The sequence below is a fragment of the Bacillus rossius genome, chromosome 1 (assembly GCF_032445375.1).
Source record: "Bacillus rossius redtenbacheri isolate Brsri chromosome 1, Brsri_v3, whole genome shotgun sequence".
NCBI lineage: Eukaryota > Metazoa > Arthropoda > Insecta > Phasmatodea > Bacillidae > Bacillus > Bacillus rossius.
The window spans coordinates 377233992-377260164 of record NC_086330.1 but is presented as its reverse complement, the minus strand read 5'-3'; the positions used below and the strand labels follow the sequence as shown (position 1 = coordinate 377260164).

At 39.5% G+C, this 26173-nt stretch overlaps 1 protein-coding gene across 3 annotated transcripts in view; it reads left to right on the top strand.

Moving 5' to 3' along the window:
• The window catches only part of LOC134528558 (transcription factor AP-2-epsilon), a 387195-nt gene that overhangs the window by 342133 nt on the left and 18889 nt on the right, over positions 1 to 26173 (top strand). For all 3 annotated transcript variants that reach the window (XM_063362291.1, XM_063362289.1, XM_063362290.1), the window contains exon 7: positions 10372 to 10490. In XM_063362291.1, coding sequence (XP_063218361.1) covers positions 10372 to 10490 — 119 coding nt within the window. The remainder of the gene's footprint in view (positions 1 to 10371; positions 10491 to 26173) is intronic.

The following is a 26173-nucleotide window of genomic DNA, read 5'->3' as shown; positions in this document are numbered from 1 at the left end:
AACTGTGCTGTCGTCGTTATGCTGTCCATAATGCCTGTGAAGTTTCAAAGTTGCGACCATCTGTTATGTAGGTTTACACTTTCAAAATTTTTTTTTGCATTCTTGTATTTTTTGCTATGACAAACATGCAAAACTGCAATGGCGTATGTCCAAAATAAAATGTATTAGATGAAAAATTACCCATTGCATGAATCATTTAAAGAACGTACATGCAGTAATATCATCCTTGGACAGAGAGTTTATAGAAACGTCATGGGTATCATCCTTGGACAGAGACTTTAGAAACGTCATGGTTATCATCCTTGGACAGAGAGTTTAGAAACGTCATGGTTATCATCCTTGGGCAGAGAGTTTAGAAACATCATGGTTATCATCCTTGGGCAGAGAGTTTAGAAACGTCATGGTTATCATCCTTGGGCAGAGAGTTTAGAAACATCATGGTTATCATCCTTGGGCAGAGAGTTTAGAAACATCATGGTTATCATCCTTGGGCAGAGAGTTTAGAAACGTCATGGTTATCATCCTTGGGCATAGAGTTTAGAAACATCATGGTTATCATCCTTGGGCAGAGAGTTAAGAAACATCATGGTTATCATCCTTGGGCAGAGAGTTTAGAAACTTCATGGTTATCATCCTTGGACAGAGAGTTTAGAAACGTCATGGTTATCATCCTTGGGCAGAGAGTTTAGAAACGTCATGGTTATCATCCTTGGACAGAGAGTTTAGAAACGTCAAGTTATCATCCTTGGACAAAGAGTTTATAAACGTCATGGTTATCATCCTTGGGCAGAGAGTTTAGAAACGTCATGGTTATCATCCTTGGGCAGAGACTTTAGAAACGTCATGATTATTATCCTTGGACAGACAGTTTAGAAACATCATGGTTATCATCCTTGGACAGAGACTTTAGAAACGTCATTTTATCATCCTTGGACAGACAGTTTATAAACGTCATGGTTATCATTCTTGGACAGAGAGTTTAGAAACGTCATGGTTATCATCCTTGGACAGAGAGTTTAGAAACGTCATGGTTATCATCCTTGGACAGACAGTTTAGAAACGTCATGGTTATCATCCTTGGACAGACAGTTTAGAAACGTCATGGTTATCATCCTTGGGCAGAGAGTTTAGAAACGTCATGGGTATCATCCTTAGACAGAGACTTTAGAAATGTCATGGTTATCATCCTTGGACAGAGAGTTTAGAAACGTCATGGTTATCATCCTTGGGCAGAGAGTTTAGAAACATCATGGTTATCATCCTTGGGCAGAGAGTTTAGAAACTTCATGGTTATCATCCTTGGGCATAGAGTTTAGAAACATCATGGTTATCATCCTTGGGCAGAGAGTTAAGAAACATCATGGTTATCATCCTTGGGCAGAGAGTTTAGAAACGTCATGGTTATCATCCTTGGGCATAGAGTTTAGAAACATCATGGTTATCATCCTTGGGCAGAGAGTTAAGAAACATCATGGTTATCATCCTTGGGCAGAGAGTTTAGAAACTTCATGGTTATCATCCTTGGACAGAGAGTTTAGAAACGTCATGGTTATCATCCTTGGGCAGAGAGTTTAGAAACGTCATGGTTATCATCCTTGGACAGAGAGTTTAGAAACGTCATGGTTATCATCCTTGGACAGAGAGTTTAGAAACGTCATGGTTATCATCCTTGGACAGACAGTTTAGAAACGTCATGGTTATCATCCTTGGACAGACAGTTTAGAAACGTCATGGTTATCATCCTTGGGCAGAGAATTTAGAAACGTCATGGGTATCATCCTTAGACAGAGACTTTAGAAATGTCATGGTTATCATCCTTGGACAGAGAGTTTAGAAACGTCATGGTTATCATCCTTGGGCAGAGAGTTTAGAAACATCATGGTTATCATCCTTGGGCAGAGAGTTTAGAAACGTCATGGTTATCATCCTTGGGCATAGAGTTTAGAAACATCATGGTTATCATCCTTGGGCAGAGAGTTAAGAAACATCATGGTTATCATCCTTGGGCAGAGAGTTTAGAAACTTCATGGTTATCATCCTTGGACAGAGAGTTTAGAAACGTCATGGTTATCATCCTTGGGCAGAGAGTTTAGAAACGTCATGGTTATCATCCTTGGACAGAGAGTTTAGAAACGTCAAGTTATCATCTTTGGACACAGAGTTTATAAACGTCATGGTTATCATCCTTGGGCAGAGACTTTAGAAACGTCATGGTTATTATCCTTGGACAGACAGTTTAGAAACATCATGGTTATCATCCTTGGACAGAGACTTTAGAAACGTCATGGTTATCATCCTTGGACAGACAGTTTATAAACGTCATGGTTATCATTCTTGGACAGAGAGTTTAGGAACGTCATGGTTATCATCCTTGGACAGAGAGTTTAGAAACGTCATGGTTATCATCCTTGGACAGACAGTTTAGAAACGTCATGGTTATCATTCTTGGACAGAGAGTTTAGAAATGTCATGGGTATCATCCTTGGGCAGAGAGTTTAGAAACGTCATGGTTATCATCCTTGGGCAGAGAGTTAAAAACGTTATGGTTAGACAACTATCACTTGAGTCCTCTTGCAAACGACCCTCCCTGTCCCCGGAGTACTGCTTCAGTCCTGTGATCATGCGCGTGGAAACAGCTTCGCGGCTAGCGGGTAGGCGATCCTGTACTCGGGCCACTGTTGCACGGACCACGAGCGAGGAATCTGCAGAGGCACCATTGTGACGCCGACGTCGTGGGAAAATCGGCGCTGCAAGAATCCGCGGGCCACAGAGAGAACAGTCGTACCACGAACAAAAAAAAAAAAAGAGGAACGAAATGCGACTATGAGGGCGGATGACAGCGACAAGGGAATGTGACATTCCACAGCGTTTTGTCTCGGATGGTCCACGGAGGTTGTAACAGAAGAGAGAAGACGTCTTAACTCGAGGATACAGCTTCATCTCCAGTGCATCGGGATTGATTAGCGTTCAACGGAACCGCCAGCTGCTGAGCAGAACTGCCACCGGTCACTTCTGTGAGCAGATGATGATGATGATAATGATGATGGTGATGATTAGGGGCAGGCGTTTTCCGCGAAAATATCTGAACGCTTAATAGACTGCAACAAGGTATACCCGAACCTGTGGTTTCTTCCTTGTGATTGGCGGCCGTCTGCGAGAGAAGTTGTTGCCTTATTTGACCGAGCCACTCAGGACGCGTTTACTTTCGCACTGAATTACTGTGATTGGTGTTGTTGTTACAATCGATATGTATCTGGGAGAAACTCACCCAATCACGAAACACAGACTATGCTACAGTGTTTTAACTTTCAGCTAGTCTCGAAATCTTTTCGCGAAATCTGCATGCCTCTAGTGATGATAGATTTAACTATATTTCTTTGTTTAAATTTTTTAAACGTCTTGCAAGGCATTTTTACAATTCTTCCTATTCTTTAATTTTTTTTGTGAATGGAACAGAAATACTCGTGTAAAATTACAATTTTTTGTAAATTTGTACATTTACATGAACACAACTGTTTCATTACAAAATATTGTTCGCAGTTATACTGTGTTCAGATTTTTTTTGTGTTGTCCAAGTACCTCCAATAATTAAAATTATTTGCAAAACCGTTACCTGAATATATTTCTAGTATTTACTACGCACATTAATTAAGCACAATAAAACAAAATTAAAGGTCAAATTATTTAACTCTCGATTATCTTTTCCGTGGGTTTAAAACGTGATATTAAATGTTACAATGAGTTTATTTTGGTATTAGAAACTGTTTTTTTTTTTTTTTTTTCAAAGTTATCTTTCTTAAACGTACAGATTTTTTGACGTGACAACGTCTAATAAATTAATGAACGCCGGCTGCACGCACGAAATAGTGTCCCGTTACGCACATTGTCCCGTTACGCTGTGTCCCGTTACGCTCATTGTACGCTTGCGCCGCATCTATCTCTCTTCCGCTAGATTGGAACAACCATCGATTTGACTTTTCCGAGGCACATTAAACTTGAAACACTCCCATCCTATCCTTAACAGAATAACACAGATTGGAAGAAGTTAAATAGCAAACATGTATAAAAGTAATAGTTAAAATAATCTGTTCGTTAAAGTAATAAACATATTTGAATAAATGAGTGCAAATAAAAGTAAATTTATCAATTAAATTGTAGATTTAATTTCACTCCTTCTTTGTATCCATACAAAATATTGATAATTCAATAAAAATGATTCAATTTTATTCATAAAAGTATGCAATCATTTCATCATTGTTTTGTTATGACGTTGTTACGTTAAACTATCGTCCGTAAACCTACTTTACTGACGACCAATTTTTTTTTATATGTATATTATCTGTGGTTTTGTTCCGCTGACGAGTGGCAGCCCTGCGGCTGGAGGACAGGAGCGCCCAAGATGGCGCCCAAGATGGCGCCGCAGACAAATGAGTCGCGGCGCTCGTTACGGATAATGAGGCGAGCGCGCGAGGAATAATTCGTTAGGCGGTGAACGGCGCTAGCACAGCTTGAAGGGCGAGGGGGGGAAGAAGAGCAGGAGGGGGAGGGGGGTGTCTGGATGAGCGCGCGGGGATCTGAGGTCCGGACAGACCCGGAGTACGTGCCGAAGTGGTCCCGCTAAGAGCGACGCGTCTTGGCCGCCGCGCCGGCAAGTTTGGCTTCCATCCACGCAGCGAGGGAATACGGGAGGGTTCACACGCACTCGCCTTAATGGGGCGCCTCCCATTCCAGGTCAATATTTCATATTTACAGCAATTACTAGAGACCGGAAAAATTCGCGATTTCATTTCGCGATATGCTAAAATACAAATAGTTATACCTCAGTGCTGCCTCTGCTATTGGCTCACAACTCACCTGGATGATTCTGGGCCAATGACAAACACCCGACCAAAGCTTTATACGAATCACAGGCTGCTACGTTGGGACGTCTCACAAGACAGCAGCCAATGAGTGGGTGGCGTTTGACCGAGTGTACGTAGAACTGCGGAGTTCATCCTGGAGGTCATTGAACCCGCGAATTTTTCCGGTCCCTAGTAATTACAGATAAACGTGTAGACTTTTCCAATTGTTTAACTTTTCACGAAAATGAAATATATATATACACAGCGCATACTTTTCGCATAATTAGCTGCCAAAGTTACATTTTTTAACTTTTTTGGGTTGTACAAATAAGGAGAATTTAATTTATTGCAGAACTGAAACTTTTTTAGGTTTAACTGCAATGCCACTGGCTACTTCATGATATAGCTTATGCATTTCTATCACAGAAAAAAAAATCATGTTTCTTTGGCTGTCAAAATCGTAACAAATTTGAGAATTTTTGAATTTTCTGGTAAAATTAATTAATATTTTCTGAAAGAAATTCAAACCATTTCTTGAAGTGGCTAGTGGCACTGCAGTTAAACCTAAAAAGTTTCAGTTCTGCATTAAGTCAAATTCTCCTTATTTGTACAACCCAAAAATGTTAAAAATGTAACTTTGGCAGCTAATTATGCAAAACGTATGCGCTGTATAAATTTTTCATTTCGTGCAAGTTAAACAATTGAAATAGTCTAAAGGTTTATCAGTGATTAATATAAATATATAATCATGACCTGAAATGGGAGGCAGCCACTTTAGATCCTGTGTTCACACGTTCAACACACCAACTGTACTACTCGTGCGACGAATGTCAGTTTCTAGGCATTCGCGAACATTCGGTTCTCAAACCCTGGTTTCTCCCTAGCGTCACCCGCTGGTACTAGCGACGAAGCCTCCAACACAGGTTCCTCCGTTCGCATCTTATTCCGGGCAGTGATCATCTACAATACTAAGTCTAAAGCTTTATTACCTATTATTAGAGACCGGAAAAATTCGCGGATTCCTTTCGAGACAGGCTGGAATCCAAACTCGTTTAGCTTAATGCTGCGTCAGTGATTGGACCGCAATTTACCTGAAGGACTCTGAGCCAATGGCAAACACTCAACAAAAGAAGTATCGAATCATAAGAATCGCAGTAAACAGGTGTCCCGAGTCGGTAGCCAATGACCAGGTGATAGTTGCCCGAGTACATAGAGGATCGTGGAGTCTATCCTAGTGGTCATTGAAACCGCGAATTTTTCAAGTTCCTACCTATTATCTAATGTTAAAGTAAAGGCTGATAAAAGATATAATTGCAAGGTTACCTTAGTGAAAAATCTTATTTTTTTTTAAGGAGTAGAAAAATCGTTTCTAATAAAAATGCTAAGAAGTTCATATGTTTTCTCGTATTTAAAATTATTTTTACAGTAAAATATTTTTGTTTCTGATATTCAAATTAGCAAAATATTCGTATGAATTAAGCGGATGCAAATGTGAACATAAAGAAATATGCGAAAATATGTGCGGACAAAATACAAAAGTTTAGAAAAAAACTTAAAAATTAATGTCGATACAAACATTACTTTTCATAATATTTTAATTATTTGTGCTTACCAATTGGCGTAAAGACTTCAGGAACTCATTTATCAATAATATAAAATACTGTAAGAATTATTTGGCTTAACAGTTGATCGCTTGAGTGATTTCTTCAAATTATAAAAATTTTATTATAGATAAAATTTTGAAAACACAGGTGTTTTTTTCTCTAAAAACATAATTTCTATACTCTACGAATTTCGTTCAATCAGTAGTGCAGTTTGTATAGTCACGTGTGTGTTTGCAACTTTACAGATAAGAATTCAAATGAAACAGAAGACTTCACTTGTAGTGGGGGGAAAAACGCCCTGCATTTTGGGATCGAAGAGAAGAGGAATAATTTTGATTTTGGGTCGGGTGGATGATCGAAAGTTTTTTTGTTGTATGGGATATGTAGATAGATCACAGTTAAATGGGAGTGCAAAAATCTGAACGAACAATAGCGTATTAAAAGGCTGTTTTAAAGAATTTCTGACGCCTAGAAAAAAGCATTATCATAACTATGGTTTTATCTGATTCTTAGATTAATAAAGTTTCGAGAATTTTCACACAATACCTAAAAACATGTAACATTATAAATATTTCACAAAAAAAGAAGTGAATTGGCAGTTTACATACGTGGACTGGGGTAGATTATTTTTGGTAATCCCTCCAGATGTTTTTTCACATCTAGAAGATATAAACTGTCAATATTTAAACCCTTTAATGAAGTGAAAGCAGGTAATCAGGTGGTTTACAGTGTTGAATTAATGCTTTTTAAGTAACATTTGTCGTAAAATAATTTGTTTATAGGATGTAATTCTTTTAAAACAAATTGGATTTCTCGAAATCCTAGAAACTTGAGTTTTTCATGGTTTTGTGGAAATCTAATATGTAGAGACCGGAAAAATTCGCGAATTCATTTCGCGATAGGCTAAAATACAAATAGTTATACCTTCAGTGCTGCCTCTGCTATTGGCTCACAACTCACTTGGATGACTCTGGGCCAATGAGAAACACCCGACCAACGCTTTATCGAATCACAGGCTGCTACGCTGGAACGTCTCACAAGACAGCAGCCAATGAGTGGATGGCATTTGACCGAGTGTACGTAGAACTATGGAGTTCATCCTGGAGGTCATTGAACCCGCGAATTTTTCCGATCCCTACTAATATGTATCTACTAATTTATTTATGAATTAAATAATAAAAAATAAGTTTTACCATAAATTCTACGAGCGAACTGTTGATTCAAAACTGGACACGAAACGATTCCAAGTCATCAGTCCGTGCCAGGATTGAAGTATAAATTGGCCCAGGCTTCAGAACAATTAAATAATCACTAAACGAATAGGTAAAACAAATAATGTGACGGAAACTTGATTTAATTTGTATCACCAGTAAAAACACAAAATTATATAATTTAAAGAAGCTACTATTTTATGTGCATCTCCAGTACACAGTTAGACATTACAAAAATTGACTGACCTTCCAAAGAAGAATACACGTTAAATGTGCGGATTTTTCTTCATAGTTCGTTCCAGTTAGCTGTATCTACGTACATACTCCGATTCAAGCGAATCTGTAAATCCGTAAATTCAAGAAGATCCGTCGGATATTTTGTAACTATTGTTGTTCGTAAATTTAAAAGTAGTTACAAGACACCCCTGTTAGTGTGACCTTCATACCCGAACTAGCCATCTAAACGCGAATATCTAGTGTAAATATTTTTTAGGTATAGACTCAAAACAAAAATATTGAGCCAAAAGAGGCTTCAAAAAACATTGCTAAAGGTTTTTTTAAAATTTCCTTTAATTTAAATATTGTTTTACTATAATCATATCAGAGATGTATATATATATCAACTAAATTAGGTAAAAGAGCACTGAGTGCTGGAATGCCATGTTGCAATAACAAGATCTGTAAAGTGTAAAAAGTGTGTCAATAAAAACCTATTGAATTGAATTGAGCGTGTGGAGTTTACACGTGATGGATTAGGCTACGTCATGTAATTTACGTCGGTCTTGAATTTATTGACAGTGCATTTATAGCCGCAAGTGCTTTACCTACCAGTGAACCCAGCTTAAGCCTATGACTTCTAGTGCACGAAAATAAATTATTAAAGTATACAACTGCTGGGATATAACTGTAAATAAATTATTATTCGCAATTAAAGCTTACTAATGTTTATTATTGACACTTCAAAACCGACAAAATGTAAAAAGGAAACTTGATTAAATTATATGTCTATTACGTGAACAAAATACAGTCGTTTCTTACGCTGGTTATTCACTGTTTTATGAATAACCTTACTCTATAACTAAATTAAGCAATGTGCAAGTGTCCAGGCAGTGTTGACACACCGTATTTTTTTTTTGTAAGTGGAACCGAAATAATCATGTAAAATTACAGGTATTTGTAAATTTGTGCAACTACATAAATGAAACTGTATCACTAATACTGGGTTCGGCTTATTACCGGGGCATTTATGCTTTGTGTTGTCCCAGCACCTGCATTAGTTTAAGTTATTATTTGTAATGAACCATTCCCTGAATAGCTTTCCAGTATTAACTGTGCACCTTAATAAGCACGATATAAAAAACAATCAATTTGTCTGAAACTAGATTTCCTTTCGATTGTTTAAATAAAATATGGTTAAATGGAGCATCAATTATAATACAAAATTATGACTAGAGACCGGAAAAATTCGTGGATTCATCCGGCGATAGGCTAGAGTCAAATACATATATCATTTAGATGATTTTGCTATTGGCTTACTGTTCATATAGACGAATCTCAACCAATTATAAAACCTCAACCAAAGAAGGATCGAATCACAGACAAACCAGCTGAGACGACTTACAAGTAAGCAGCCAATGGACAGGCGTTATTTGCCCGAGTGTACAGGGGAATGTGCAGTCTATCCTGAAGGCCATTGAAACCGCGAATTTTTCCGGTCTATAATTATGACTAATTTCCGTATGAAATACTCCAAAATTTCATACATGAACAAAATGACCATAGACATGTGTTGTACAAAGTTAGAACATCTGTCTTGTAGTATCACAGACTGGTTGTTGGCAACTGGTTGACAGAGAGAGAGAGAGAGGCACTTGTAGTATTACAGATTGAATTAGCTTGGCTTCTGGGTTGTAGCCGTGTCCTTAGGTGAATAATTCACCAACGTTTCGGTCGACATTGCAGTCGCCATCATCAGGGAACAGTTAACTACAGTGGTTACAACCCAGAAGCCAAGCTACTTCGGACGATGGCCGTGGAAGCTTGCGAACATTATTAGTAGAGACCTGCAACAATTCGCGGATTCATTCGGTGATAGGCTAGAATTCAAACATATATACCTCTTAGATAATTATGCTATTGGCTTACTGCTCATCTGGACGAATCTCAACCAGTTACAAACCCTCAACCAAAGAAGGATCGAATCACAGACAAACCAGCTGAGACTAAGTTGGCAGCCAATGAACTTGCGTTATTGACCCGAGTGTACAGGGGTATGTGCAGTCTATCCTGAAGGCCATCGAAACCGCGAATTTCGCAGCTCTCTAATTATTAGCAGGGACCGGAAAAATTCGCGGGTTCAATGACCTTCAGGATGAACTCCATATTTCTGCGTACACTCGGTCAAATGCCACCCACTCATCGGCTGCCGTCTTGTGAGACGTCCCGACGTAGCAGCCCGTGATTCGTATAAAGCTTTGGTCGGGTGTTTCTCACTGGCCCAGAGTCATCCAGTTGAGTTGCGAGCCAATGGCAGAGGCAGCACTGAGGTGTAACTAATTTGTGTTTTAGCCCGTCGCGAGATGAATTCGCGAAATTGTCCGGGTCTCTAGTTATTAGCACCAGAGGCTGGTTGCCGGCGACTGGTGGACGGTGCGTGAGCGAGGGAGAGTGAGGTGCGTGAGCGAGGGAGAGTGAGGTGTGTGTGTGGTGTTGCAGGGCCAAGTCCAAGAATGGCGGCCGCCTGCTCAGAGAGAAGCTGGAGAAGATCGGCCTGAACCTGCCGGCGGGGCGGCGGAAGGCAGCCAACGTGACCCTGCTGACCTCTCTGGTTGAAGGTACGAGGCCGCGACCCTTGCTTCCCTTCCTCACTCTGTTATCTCTCCCGCAGCAGCTCTTCAAGTGATGCCGAAGGAGAAATATGTTCGGTTTACTTGCGATCAAACTTAAAACAGTTTGGTGTAATACACTTTTTTTTTATTAGAACAAGATTCACAGATGACACAAATGTCAACTTGGCACTTAAGGTAGCCGTGATCAGCCGTCGAGAAGTATCGCTTAACAGGACACGGTTTGCAAGACTCTGTAAACAGGAGGAGTGTTTATAAATACTAAACAAACGATAAACACACAAACCCTCTTCCTGATTATTTTCTGAAGGCTGACCTATAATTAATAAACTCCTGTCCATATCAAAACACACAACATAAACACCCGGTTTAAATGAATTGAAATTTGGCTTTATCACCCTGGTGGTATTAGGAGTTGTCAATACCTGAGTCTTATACAACCCTCTTGACTTGAACGTTTCGCAGATGTCCTGCCGTGTAGGGGCAAAATCGTTATGTAGGGGTAACCTACCATAACAACTTCACAGCTCCCTTTTTATCATGTCAACTCTGGGTGTGCGCACATCAAATCCTCAAACACCACCAAACATTTAGTAATCGAAGGAACCCATATTCGTAGAAAAATACTTGAGGAAATAGATTGAATTTAACATTCAACACTGGTAACCTCTGAAGTTTACTAAGAAATTATTTTTCTTCATTACTATCCCGTTACTACTCCCCAATATATTGTACTTTTAGCATTTAACTATCTTAATATTATGAAAATATTTATAGATTATGGAAACTTAGTTCATGACAACATTTAAAATGTTTAAATTTTCGACAGATGTCACTTGTAAAAACGTAATCGAAGTGTTGGAATTTTCTCCTGAGTAGGGGGTGATCTGTCAAGGTCAAGGTCATCAAAGATGGCTGACACTGGCGTCTCGGTCCCCCGCCTGTGATCTCAGCCGTCGGACTGGTGTGTTGGGTTTTCTCGCTCGCCACTGGCTGTCCGGTATCGTTGTAATGCGAGGAGCATGTTCAGAGTGCGTTTATTCGTCGTGCACACGTTGTAATTGTGACGTGCTGTCGCTAAGGCTCAAATCTGCAGGATTCGCAGGGGAAAAGCTGCGGGATCTACGACCCAAAGGTTTGGCACGAGGAAGACATTTCACCAGGTGAAGACTTACATGCATGCAGTCAGCGGAGAGCTGAATAATGTTCGAAAAGTTTTCTTGAAAACATATTATTGGCTTTATTATCACGTTTATCATCCCCGTTCTGCGTTGACTTCTGCCTCCACAGCGAGTGCTTTTTTAAATCGCCCGTGAACTGTGACCCGGTGGCTCCAAATCACACGAGCTTACGCTGAAGACACGCTACACCGAACCAGGCTAACATTGGCTTAAGGCCCTGTCACGCTGTCAAATATTTTGTCTCCAGCTATATTCAAAAATATAGTTGGAGGGGTAGTATTGGACGGAAAATGGCTTCCAATTATCTCCATCAAATACATTTCTACAGAGAACTTCAAATATGTGTAAAAAAATAATGTCACACTATAAAAGTTTATTTTTGGTTGAGCTATCTCAAACTTTCTAATTTTAATGTCATTTTCAATTTAAATAACGCACCTCAGCGCTGGATTTATTTTTTGAACTTTTGTGTATTTATATTATTTTTTAAAATATATAAATTTAACTCAAAATTTTATTCGTTTAATAATAAAAATAAATGCTCGGTGATTTATTAAAGATACACAAACATAATTTTTCAGTTTACTCATAAAATTATTTCGCTTACGAAATACATATGATCATTATTTTAGTTATTTATCTTTTCTAACCTCTTTAATCGCCTATATGTTGCTGGCCATTTTAAAGTTTCATTGTGGCGGAAACCGATGACATTTCAGTTTTCGATAGGCACGATTTTGATTGGCTGTATGCATCCAGCATCCAGCATATTTTAGAACCCGTCTAATATGCGAAATGTTTGATGGAAATTATTAAAATTCACCAGTAACGAATCATTCAAACAAAAACTGTATTGGAAATTGAACAAAAGAAGCGATATTTTTTAAACTTAAAAAAATAGTTACCAGCTGTGACCTTCATGAGACACTGTTTGACAGCTATGTTGGTACATAACCCAGTCAATGATGGACTCGGAACGAATGTAGTAATAGGACAACATGGGAAACATTGGCGAAGCGGGAGGCACTTCGCACTGCATTACTTCATAGCTGTTTTCCACTCCACGCCGCTAGATGTCACCACTGTTAACTAGTTTCACGCACTTAAAAAACGTAGGTACACTCCACACCGCTAGGTTCTCTGGCATCACTTGTCTCGCGTATTTCTTACCAGTTTCCCGCATTGTTGCTCAGGATTATTTTTTGCTGAGCATCTTGGGCGCATGGTCAGTATACTTACTTTATTCTGTTGAGTTTCTGAGTTATGCTACCCTGCTCCCCATTCAGTGTGATTGTTCCCACGAGTTTAATAAATATATATCTTATATATAAAATTCTCGTGTCACAGTTTTCGTTGCCATACTCCTCCGAAACGGCTTGACCGATTTTGATGAAATTTTTTGTGCTTATCCGGTATCTATGAGAATCGGCCAACATCTATTTTTCATCCCCCTAAATGTTAGGGGTAGTCCACCCCTAAATTTTTTTTTATTTCCAGTTTTTGGTAGGAAATCACCATGGCAACGGCTGTTGCTTTGTTGATGCTTCATTCGTCTCTATGGCAACGGCTATTTCATTGTTAGTGCAGTCCTCATCACCGTTGAAATTTTGCAAGTGGTAGTGGGAGGGGGAGGTGTGGTGGTAGTGGGGGGTGGAGGGGGAGGTGTGGCGGTAGTGGGAAGGGGAGGTGTGGCGGGAGTGGGAGGGGGAGGTGTGGTGGTAGTGGGGGGTGGAGGGGGAGGTGTGGCGGGAGTGGGAGGGGGAGGTGTGACGGTAGTGGGAGGGGGAGGTGTGACGGTAGTGGGCAGGGGTAGGGGGAGGTTGGGAGAGGGACCGCCGACGCCGAGCAGATTTTTTCGCGAAATATGCCTGCCCCTAATGTTCCTTATGTTACGCAGGATGACATTTTCCGAAAATTAGATCTAATGGGTGGTTAAAACCAGGCAACAGTGGGTACTTTGTCTGCATGAGAACAGTATTTTGCATTGTTCATGCCTTCTTTGTCTCCATGGCAACGGGCATCGCGCGGCAGTGGCGTACCCACAAGGAGGGGCATGTATAATGAGCGGCGCAAGAGTGATCTGCCTGTAGACTGCCGTAGCGAAGTACGGGTACATCAGTTTTATGTTGCGTGCACGAGTCGGGAAACCATCGGTACATTATACAGCATTGTAATAAATTTTCACGGAATTTTTTTTTTTATTTACCATTACTATAAATGGGAGATGTGGCTTAATTTTTTTCCATTAGTACCTATAGCCGTGCGAAGCCGGGTCGGGCAGCTAGTATATATATATATAATCTATATTACTAAGTATGAATTGATTTGCGATGTTAAAAGTTTGTGTCACGTAACTTGTCTCAAATTTGACAGTTATCGAAAGTAACGCCGACGGTCACGCCTCTGTTGTTCCGTCAACAGTTTTTGTAAACAACTTCATGCGATTATCAGTTTTCCTAAGTCAACAAGTGGCAATAATGACATGTGTACCACATTAGTGTTTTTGAGAACTGTCAAACTTGAGACGAGTTAACACTGACGCATGCTTTGCAAACCACTTTAATTTTATTAGTCCGAGCTGTCGGGTCAGAGGTTAAATCTGTCGGTTGGTCAGTTGAACTCACAATATTGACACTCAGAACATATTGCGGCAGCTCATTGCTAAAATAATGATAATATCAGTTTAAAGTATGTTACCGTACCGAATGGCTAAAATAAATTTATGAAAGTGTGCTAGCTTTGCTTCATCTACATCACGATAATGCTATCATTTATCACGTGATATTGTGTCCATTAATGTATCAGTATTGGCTTGTCTTTGGTATGCTGGTAACGTCCTCATTCAAACAATAAAAACAAAACTAACATGCTAAATTTGTGGTGTTGGTAATTAATGAACTCACATATTCGTCACTATCTATACTGTAGGAGTCCATGTTTTGAGATGCATAATATTATTCGCCTTTCTTTGGTGCAACACTCAATAAGTGAAATATGTACCTACCACTCCCATCAATATTTGCTTCAATTTTACTAAGACAATGTTAAAATAATTTGACAATATCTAACAGTTAGCAGTTAAAATAATAGGGATAAATTGTTCGCAAAATATATAAATAACAGTAAACCCTCTTCGCAATAATTTGTAGGACAAGTGATTTGAATGTGAGCATAGACGCGAAACCTGGCATCATGCACTCCCTTTGGGCCGCTACCAGCATTATATATGCGATTAAACATGCAAATAAGAAGGGAAAGTGTTCCTTCCACTTCCTGGAGTGGTCTTCAGATCTCCACGGTGGATGACGCGTCGCTCTCGTGTGACGAAGGTCACGGGTTCGATTCCATCACCCGAGTACAACCATATTTACTAGTACAGACTTGGTATCCAAGTGGTTTCGGAGCTCTAATGTGCAAGATTCTTGCAATGGAAAAAATTTTTTTTTTTTTTGGAAACAGTTATTTCGGACATACGCCATTGTAAGTTTTACACTGTATGTCATTTTGTCTTAGGAAGAATACTGTGTTCATTTGTGCTGTCATGTGTTGTTAGAATACATGTTTAATTCCATTGCTGGATTCTTCTATTTGTCGATGTATGTCCAGATGATTTTTTTTTGCTTTCCTCTGTCATCCAAGGTTGTTGTTTGTCTGTATTTACTATTCTTGTTGCAACTGTCTCGTCATTCTCAGTCCAATGGGTTCGTCTGTTCTGTGATATTATTTGACTAGTAAAAAAAAATATGTGATGACTATGCATTCAAAATTTGACAACAGCTGACTTCCTGTGTGTTTGTGTATTCAATTTTCATTGTCCGTTTTCTTGAAATTTTACTTGTGACACACAGTGTGAATCTGCGATGTCGTATGTCCAAAATAATATACTATTTTTTATTTTGGGGGTTACCGTCTTCTCAGTCCTCTGTGCACTGTCGTGCGACGTAAAACTCTTTTCAAAACGGACAGACTCCCTATAGTTAGCGAAGCCATCCACAGCAGCGGGTGATCCAAGAGCAAGTCGGGCAGTGCGTCACTGGACTGGACGGAACACGTAGCTCCCCATCGTGCAAATTGCTAGGTAGGGTCGGCAGGGATGGGTAGGGAAGGCGGGGGGCGGTCGAGTACCGCTGATAACAGGTGGTCGCGCGGGGTGTTACACCGGGGTTTAGACGAGCTGCTTCCACGACCACTGCCCTGCGAGCTGTCCCTAGTCGCACAGTGGTTCGTGTGTCGCTGTCACTTCCTACGTACTGTGAGTGCTTCCTTTCACCGGGGAAGATTGCTTTAGGTCTCTTTTTGTTTTGTTTTGGACTTCCGCCATTGCTGGTTAAACGGTAGGCAAGTCACAACAAACCGTAACGGACTAAAAAAAAAAAAAATATGAAAATACAAACATACATAAAACAAGTCTAAATCAGCCGATGTCAAAAAGGTTAATATAAAAAAAATAGACAGCACAGGAAATTTCATGGAAGGAATTAATCAGAAAAAGAATATATTTCAGCACAGATGGACCCAGAGGACTGAAGACACGAGACAGCTGGAACAAGGACAGTAAATAACACAAACCAAACAAGACCCAGGGTGACACAGTGACCAACGGACAAACATAACGATGATACTAAACAGATATTCTGGAAAACACAATGACGACAGCACAGAGGAACAATGTGGGCTTTTTAAGACCAATCAGTGGTGACGTTTCGGGAACTGAGATCTGTTTCCATCCTCAGGCACAAACAGTTTGATAGAGGATACTGGGAAACACTTGGCTGATTGATAGCTGATAGGGCCATGCATATTTCTCGAAAAGAAACCAAGGCTAGCTGAAAGTTAAAACACTGTAGCATCGTCTGTATCCCGTGATTGGTTCTGTTTCTTTCAGGTACATGTCGATTGTTAAAACACCAATCACAGTAAGTCAGTGCGGAAGCAAACGCGTCCTGAGTGGCTCGATCAAATAATGCAACAACCTCTCTCGCAGACGGCCGCCAATCACAAGGAAGAATCTGTTGGTGCGGATATATCTTGTTGCAATCTAATAGGCGTTCAGATTTATTCGCGAAAAATGCCTGCCCCTACTGATTGAGCAATAAGGAAAAGAATCCTGAGAACACTTGTCCTAACTTCACATTAGTAGAGTGACATGTAAAAGTCTCCTTAATTTGCGGCATCGGGGCGGACGCCACATTAATATGCAAGATTGCTGACGTGTCGTCGTTTGATTGGCAGCTGCCTCATCGCACCGTCTGTATTGATTCGCACTTGACCTGGTCGTAAGTTTCTTGCGAGGTTTCTGTCAGCTTGTGATCCTCCAGGGCGTATCACGTGACCCGCGAACCGGTGACAGAAGTCGTTAAAATACATTACGGCCTGGAATACAGTTTTGTTCGTGAATGACAACGTGAATTTTGCACGTCGCTACGTATTGAGAGGGGCCTGCAAAATTTGCGATAGTGATTTGGCGATGTATCCACGTGTTATCACCCAAAATACATTCTCCCTTCACCGACATCTCACTTTACTTTTCAGTAACTTCAGGGGAAATACGTTCCCTCATATCCCCCCTCCCTCTTGCACCCACCACTGAATTTGACTACTGATTGGCTGCAAATGGCTTGTACAATTGTTTAATGTTTAGCTTTTCACGACGCTAAACCTCGAATTCTTCCTGTCTTTTCCTCCTGGCTTTGACTTTCCAAAGTCTGCATTGTTGAGGCTTGTGATGCGAACACGGGGGCACGCATTTCTCTTCTTCGCTTTGTGTTGGTATTCCTGACCCAACCAATTAATCACCCGCCGCGCCGCTATACGACATTCGATAATCAAGGGACTCGTGCGCTAATTCGCTCCAATTAGCGACTCTCGAGATTTCAGGATGCAAAAAAAAAATCTTAGAAAGTGGCGAAGCCGACGGAATCTTTGGGTGTTAAAACGTCTCGCTCTACCGGCTTTCGCCTTTCTCGAACTGAAACAGGTAACATGTGCGCCCCCCCCCCCCCTCCTCTTTTACCAGCAACCCGACGGTCTTGACCAAGGCGAGTGATACATAAATACCAGTCAAACAGGTGCGGAGGTAAAATAAAAATCTGTAAATCAGAATTAGCAGATTTATGTTCACGCCAGGCTGCATTTGCATTTAAACACCACTAAACCTAATTTCCAGAAGAAAAAAATTCAATAAAAAAAGCCGCGGTTATTTGTAGAACTGAATGAACGCTCCGTGAAAATGTTAAGTGTTGCAGAGTGAGGAAAAATTAATGTGGTCTGACTGAGCAGCCTTGAACTGTACAAGGGAAAAAAACACCTTTCACGAAAAATTCTGCTGATTGATTAGAATTCGCCGAGAATCATTGGCCATATTCTGAAATGCATCGCAAAACCTGTGCCAATAATTGCGAAATCAGTATGTTTCGATTATTGAAACGTAGAAGTTTGCAGCTGACCTGACATTCGACTGTATCATGTGCGTGTTGGACTCTTTTTTTTTGGATGGGTAAAATCTTGTGAGTTCGCGTCACCGACATGCTGTAGTAGCAGTAAGTGAAGTTAATTTGACCACGTGAATACATGACCTAGGTCTGACATCACTGGTAATGAATTTTTACGTAATTTTAACATACTTACCACTGACATCTGTGGTGACTAAAAAATGATGTAAAGATAAATGATATCATGATGACATCATACTGATATAATATCCTAATCATTTTCTTACGTACATTTGACGTAGAAATGATGTCATATTACACATTATAAAAAAAAGTTTTGAATTTTCACTTCTGTCGACAGTTCTAATGACTGCCATTTTTCTTTTTTTTAAATATGTTTTGTGGGTATTAGTTACAATTTTTCTCCAACTACGAGGGTTTGATCCTTGTTTGATTTATTTTTTGTCGTGATAACGTCTTATAAATCGATGAACGCCGGCTGCACGCACGATAAAGCATGACTCATTGTCACGTTCCGCCTGAGCCGAGCGTGCAAGCGAGAGCGCGGAACAAGCGATAGAGAGGCACGATCGGCTTGTGACGCATCTATCTCTCTTCCACTCCATCGGCCGATGCGTCCGAGTAGAAGAGAGACAGCGGCAGCATACAACCTACACGTGAACTGTTTTGTCAACTGTTTATAAATTGAAGTGAAAAGTTAATGTGGTTTCCATTGTTTATTACAACAATTGCGGCAAAAAAAAGGTAATTAATTCTTGCATTTTAAGAATTTGATTAGCGATATGATCTCATGTATTTATTCTTTGATTATTAAAAAAAATTAGCATCGGTCAACGAGTGCAGTTATAATAGGTTATGTTACAATTTTAAAATAAAAATTATTATCTCATATAAACGATCGTATAAAAAGTCAACTGCTTTTACTTAGTATTCAATGAAAAAAAATTGTAATTTTTAATTAACTCCTTTGTATTATACAAAATAATGATAATTCAGTGATAATAATTCAATTCAATTCATAAAAGTATGATATTTTTCATCAATGTTTTCTTATGACGTTATCACGTAAAATTATCGTTCGTAAACCGACTTTACAAGACAACCCCCTTCTTTTTTCCAATACGGAAGCTGTATCCCTGCTTCGCTGTCGCACCGATGAGCACACCCATGTTGATCACACGGGAAGCCTTCTTTTCACAGAAGAGAGAGCCAAACGCACGATCGTGCATCAACGTTTTTTTTTTTGTTCATTGTAAATAAATTTGGCGGTGTTGATAAAAGGAAAGACCATTAATAAAGCAACGGTATTTATTTGTACGCCGCCATATTTTTTTCGTTTGCCGTGTGTCCGTGAATGTTTATTTTGGACAACTCATGATAACTAATGGTCAATTAGGTTAGGTTAGCTACATTAAAAATACTTTAAAACATTGTGGACGGTTGATTTGGTTAGGATAGCTACATTAAAGATACTGTGAAATCATGTAAACGGTTTCCTAGCGCTGGATAGCTACGTGTTAAAAAGTTATTTGCTAAGCAACCATAAAATGATTTTACAGTATTTTTAATGTAGCTGTACTTACCTAATATAACCAACCATCCGCAATGTTTTAAAGTATTTATAATGTAGCTAACCTATCCTAATCGGCCGCAAAATGTAATGCCGCACCGGTTTATACAATGAGATAGAACGGGGGGAAAAGCGGGGAACTCCGGGTGTGGCTCTCACACAGAGGCAGGTCCGCGAGTGATCGCTTCCTGCCGTCGCCGCCAGGAGCGTGAGAAGCGCGCGGCCGCTCCGCGCATGCGCAGCGCGTGACCCCGAGTCGCGGCGGTCACGTGGGCGGCAGGAAGCTCCCCCCCCCCTCTCTATCCTCGGCCCAGAGGGTCGCCGCTTCCGCGCCCGCCATTTTCTTTTATTTACCCGCCGTATTTACCGGCGGCGCAGTTGTGGCCATAGAGTAAGTAAAGGGAGAGGCGCCACTCCCGTAGTAATGATCGTTCCCTTAAATTTGTAAACAAAACCCTTGCGATCATACCATTTCTTTGCAACTTGACAACGAAAAAATTACAGCCAAATACAACCCAAGGAAGGTTTAGCGCGTGATAGTTGGCATCTTTGTTCACAAGCTTGGTGCAAGTACGGCACATTAATTCTATTTATTTTACTTTACTCGTGTTTTTGTTTATATAAACGGCGAAAGCAACCTCAACCTGTCCTCGATAATTGTGTAAACATTAACCTCCGTGTCACGCCTCACTGTTATTGTTACGAGAATGTGTGATACGGTTTTATGTTCTTTCACGACATATATTTTTAACTTGCGTTAAATTAAGGTGTTAAGCTTTAAGTGGTGAACAATTTTTTTTCGCAACATTTGCACTTAAGTACATTGACTCGTTTATTAATTTTACTAACAGTTCAAATATATATGACGCAATAAATGTAGTATAGGCCTACTTTCACTTAAATTAATTTAAAGTAATTTAAAACTGTTTATAATTAGAATATAAGTAATTTCTAGTACTGTAACAGCAACTTAGATTAACAAAAACTAATAACAACTGGACATGTAATAAACTAAAGAGATCAAAACTTGTAATTAGAGACCGGAAAAATTCGCGAATTCATCTCACGATAGGCTGAAATACAAATAGCTATACCTCAGTGCTGCCTCTGCTATTGGCTCACAACTCACCTGGATGACTCTGGGCCAATGAGAAATGCCCGACAAAAGCTTTATACTAATCACAGGCTGCTACGTTGGGACGTCTTACAAGACAGCAGCCAATGAGTGGGTGACATTTGACCGAGTGCATGTAGAACTGCGGAGTTCATCCTGGAGGTCATTGAACCCGCGAATTTTTCCGGTCCCTATAGCTACTTGTAATCTATTTTTACCGATCTTGGCGAAACATGGTATGATCCAATTTTTAAGGATTCAGTTCGTCCTATCTACTGTCACCCCCCTGGTTGTGGACCCGCCCACTTGTGAAGGCACCACGCCAGTCTCTGCAGAAAACACTTCAAGAATACTCTGACGGTGGATGAGATAGTTATGTTTCCCTACTTCTTTTATAAACTGTCTTTTTAGTAGAGAGAAAATGACTGAAAAACGCGAAGAAAAGAATGTCTGATTGGCCCACAGCTGCAGCTAATCAGGAAAAACTCCCCTCTCAGACAGGAGAATTTCTAAGAAATTGATTAGAGAGTTTTTTTTTGAGACGATGTTTGTTTTGTTTTTATAAATGCGTTTATCAATGAAAGAGATTACATATGGCGGTTAAGTCAAGAAATACAACAATAAGTATATTCATACAAAAACTATTTACACACACTTGCTGCAATACCAGGCGGTCATTGTCTCTTCCTGCAGTCCTTGACACGAATAAAATACAGAGGGATAATATAGCATACATGACAAACAATACACGATAAAAGATACATAGTAAAATGGGGAAAAGTAGTCCAAAAAACAAACCCACAAACCAAAAAACCCTACGATGTATTGGGCATTGAGGTAACGACGAAGAAATGAAAAAAGAGTCAACATGGCGTGAGATACCCAGGCTTATGTGTGTATTTTGGAAGTGAAACTTATTTTTCGCTCGATGAGAGTAAAATTTCAAAACCGAATTTTAATACAACGTTTTCGTGAAACATTTTTGTGAAACGTTCCTGACGCGAAAATGACAGAACATAGGTACTTGGCCAAAGAGGTGTAAATAGAACATTAGTAATAACTATTGTTAATTAATCATAATGATTGATAAATAATTTTTTTATCCTGAGCAGTTATTTTGAAGTGTGTAATGATTTTGATAATTCATTTTTATTTAGTATGTATTTTCTTTCTTTCTCTCTCTGCCGTTTTACCCCTTACGATATACTTACGGGTCTACGTTTGAATCGCCAATGAAATTTCACTTTTATCACGTGTGCGAAGTTACACGTACTCATTTATGTAGATTTCAAATAAATACTACCTATTGTAGCCGTTACCATGGTGCAACTTCCGGAAAATTGTTATATAGTTTACACGTTTCATGGTCCATACACCACAAAATCATCTACTCAAAATTAATAATTATTTATATTTATATCACAATTTTGTGTTTTTTTAAACCCTACTAGATTTTATGTATAAGTTTGGAAGAGATTTGAAAACAAAATTGCGACAGTTATCGTGTCCACAGATACATAAAAACAGAAATATCGGTCTAACTCCCGTAATGTGGAAAATATTACATCAGTTTGAATGTTTTATAACTCGTAGTAGTAGTAGTAGTAGTATTAGTATTAGTAGTAGTAGTAGTAGTAGTAGTAGTAGTAGTAGTAGTAGTAGTAGTAGTAATGCTAAAATCTTTTATCTGAATAAATTTTTCATATGTCCAACCACAACTGCAAGGGGTTGAAAAAACAAGGGTTGGCGGACTATATATATATATATATATATATATATATATATATATATATATATATAGGGGAACTGTGCCTAATATCGCACCCATTTTGAAAATGCTGATTTATGTGGAGACAAATTTCCTAAAAAAATAATTAACAGCTGTTTAGCATATTAGGGTTATTACTGCAAAACATGTTATGTTGGACATGGTTTTATTTTCATTTATTTGCAATTTATAACAAAGAAAGGGATTTGATGCACTTTCGTCATTTGAAAAACAGTGTTCCTTATATCGCACACTAGTGCGATATTTGGGACACCATTTTTTTAAAACTAATATATCTGGCACATCTTCCATTAAAAAGAATAACTAACAAATGGTTCAGTTTACATCGTTCTTATGCTGGTATGTTGCAAAAAAAAAGTTTCTAGTTAAAACTAAATTTTAAATATGCATTTTCAAACTAGAACAATGAAATAAATACGAGTCTCATAAATCTTGAAAATATTTGTAGCATTACCCTTCCAAACAAAAATCACATATGAATGAAGTGTAATAATCTGTTCCTGAACACTCTTCATGGCACCAAATGAGACATTTTGTACAGAGAACCATTTTTCCACCTGCCTGTCTTGTGAATACAACTGGTCGCAGTAAGGACACACACACAATCTTCATCATCACTATTTTCTTCATCTGTGGAAACTGTCAGAGGTTCAGCCATCTCTTCTTCACTTGATTCTGAAGACAGTGATATCTTCGTCTTCCGTTTCTTTTGTTTGTTGCTCTTGTTGTCCGCAAGAGATTCCTTCTTGCTTAGAGTTTTACCTGTCTCACAACTTTTTTTCCCTCGTTCAATATTCTTCTTGTAGCCCATCTGTAGCTGTTTTGTCCTACCCTTCATAGATATGTTTTTCACATCATCGGATAGCTTGTTTTTGTAAGGCGAACTTGTCAGTATGGCAGCAGGGCAGGTTGGTCGACCTCTCCCTCTTGATGTTTTTGTTTGGTTGGATTTCAGAGAAGGCACAGGTGAAATGTCAGCAGGACCTCCCTGACACCATGCTGAGATGATGAACAGATGTCACTAGGACTTTTATGAAGCTCTTGTTGGATAGGCCTACTTGCTGTTGATATGCCTAACGACCGAATTCCTTTGTTTTGTAGAGCGGTGTCGTATGAGGTTTGTTTACTTTATCGTTATATAGAGGGCTACTGTTGAGCTCGCTAACAAACTCATGTTGACCGAAAATGTTGCGGATTCAAGGGAACAAGCCAGTTTTCTTGAAACCAGTTGTAGCTGTTTCAACAGTAACTGCCTTGTTGTAAGCTTCTCCCAGAAGTCTTCCAACTTGATAGTGAGTTGCCACTCTGCCTTCATTTTGCTTGAGCCAAGTTTCCATTGCTTGAGCATAGTAAGTTTTCAGGGGCAAAATAAATGAAGCATCAAGGGGCTGCATTTTGTTTGTGCAGTGGATGGCGGGGGGGGGGGGGGGGGGGGGCAACACACAATGTGCACACCATTTTCACGAGCAAGCTCCAGTAGTTGAAGATTTCGGTATGGAAATAATGTCCATCAAGCACCAATATGACAGGATCTTCTTTGTTAGGCTTCACAATGGCCAAGAACTGCTGTTGGAACCACTGAAGGAAACTGTCTATTTGTATCCAACCAGATTTATGACACACAGCTATAGAACCATTTGGAGTGCCATCAAGCAGTTCTGGTTTAATGTTGACTCTGGGAAAGACTATAAGTGGTGGGACATAGTGACCCGAGGCATTCATACACGTAACTAGTCACCAAGGAACCTCTTTCGGCAGAAGATACTGCTCCGACCTGACGTTTCCCCTTTACTGAAACCACCCTACTAACTTTGTGCTGCACGACAGTGAGACCTGTTTCATCACAGTTGTAGAGACTATTTGGGGAATGTTTAATAACAACCATCAATGGCTGAATGAATAAACGTAGCCATTTCCATCCCGCTGCTTCTTCTCCCTTAGAAAAAGGATGGCATTTACCATTCTTTTCTGCCAGTTCAAAAGCCATTCGTTTAATGTCTTCAGCTGTTAAGCCATAAAACTTAGCCTCCATTTCCAATGCGTACCTTACCAATGCCTCCTCTATTTCATCATCAAATGCTGGCTTCCTTCCAAGTTTTGTAGAAACTAGTTTATCTACATCTTCCTCACGACTATTAACTTTGTCTTTCAATGAAGATTTAGGAACATCAAACAGTTTCGATGCTCGTGACAATCCCATTTATTTTCCTCTAACTGCTAATACAGCATCTCTCATGTTTTCTTGTGACCACTGTTTGCGCTTTTTTGGCGCCATCTGTAAAGAAAAATGCCAAATATACAAAATTCTTTTGAAATAAACTCTTAAATGCATACGCATAACATTCCCCAAAACAAAACTGTAAGCTACACATCACAAATCATTCACTCAGATAGCATTACAGGCAGCCTGCTTGCATGTGTGTGCATGTGACAATTTCAAACTGTGTTTGTTTTAACCAATGTATCGCCTGCTATTTTCAAACTACGCAAAAGTAATTTCAATAGTTAGGTATTTTTCTACTTATGACATATTTTGTTTTATATACAATGTAAGTAACATGCCACATACAATAATGTATAATATCTGACTGTATAATAATGTAATGTAGGTTGCATTGTATTGTATTAAGCTGCTAGTCGTAGAAAATTTAAGATATTCCTAATATCGCACCATGCGATATTAGGACTACTTCAATGTGCGGTATTCGGCAAATGCAAGCAAAACAAAAGGCGGCCATTTTTACAAAAAACGTAACTTCAATTAAAATAACCACTCCTACAAGCAACACTTTGGTATTATGACACGCTATTTATACAGTCAAATTGTAAAAAACACATACCTTTGTTGTTGAAACAAATCGAAGAAGTGACCCCTTACAAATATTTAGCTCACAGTAAAAAATTCATTCTCTCCTAGCACACGCAAATCTTTGTGAGGACGCTATACTCTCCCACCGACACGATACTTTGCCCGCAGCTACGAGCTGTGCTTATTGCCGCTATGTTGCAGCACATACCGGCCGAGATACCATGGGGTGCGGAATTAGGAAGCGGTGCGGTATTAGGCACAGTTCCCCTATATATATATATACACATATATACATATATACACACACACGAGGGTTATTTTTTTTCAACCTCCGATCGGCTGTAATAAAAAAACGGGAATGAATTGGGAAATTATTTTAATGTCAAAAGAAACGTACATCTTTACTCTATTTTTCCACATAATCACCGTGCAGATTGAGGCATTTGTCGTACCGATGCACCAGCTTTCCAATACCCTCTGCATAAAATGATGCCTCCTGCCTATTCAGCCACGTTTTAACAGTGCCCTTCAGTGTGATTACAGTTTCATTTCTCCATGGCATGCCCATTAATCGATACCCTAATCGCTCGTACACGAATCGACACGTCTCGTTGTGTTTACCCCCTTCCACCAACCATGTGGAGCGGCCAACTCACACCTCAGTTGTGTTTGATCACCCTCCTTACAGTCCGGATTTGGCACCGAGTGACTATCACCTTTTCCCCACGTTGAAAAAGTGGCTTGGAGGACGACGCT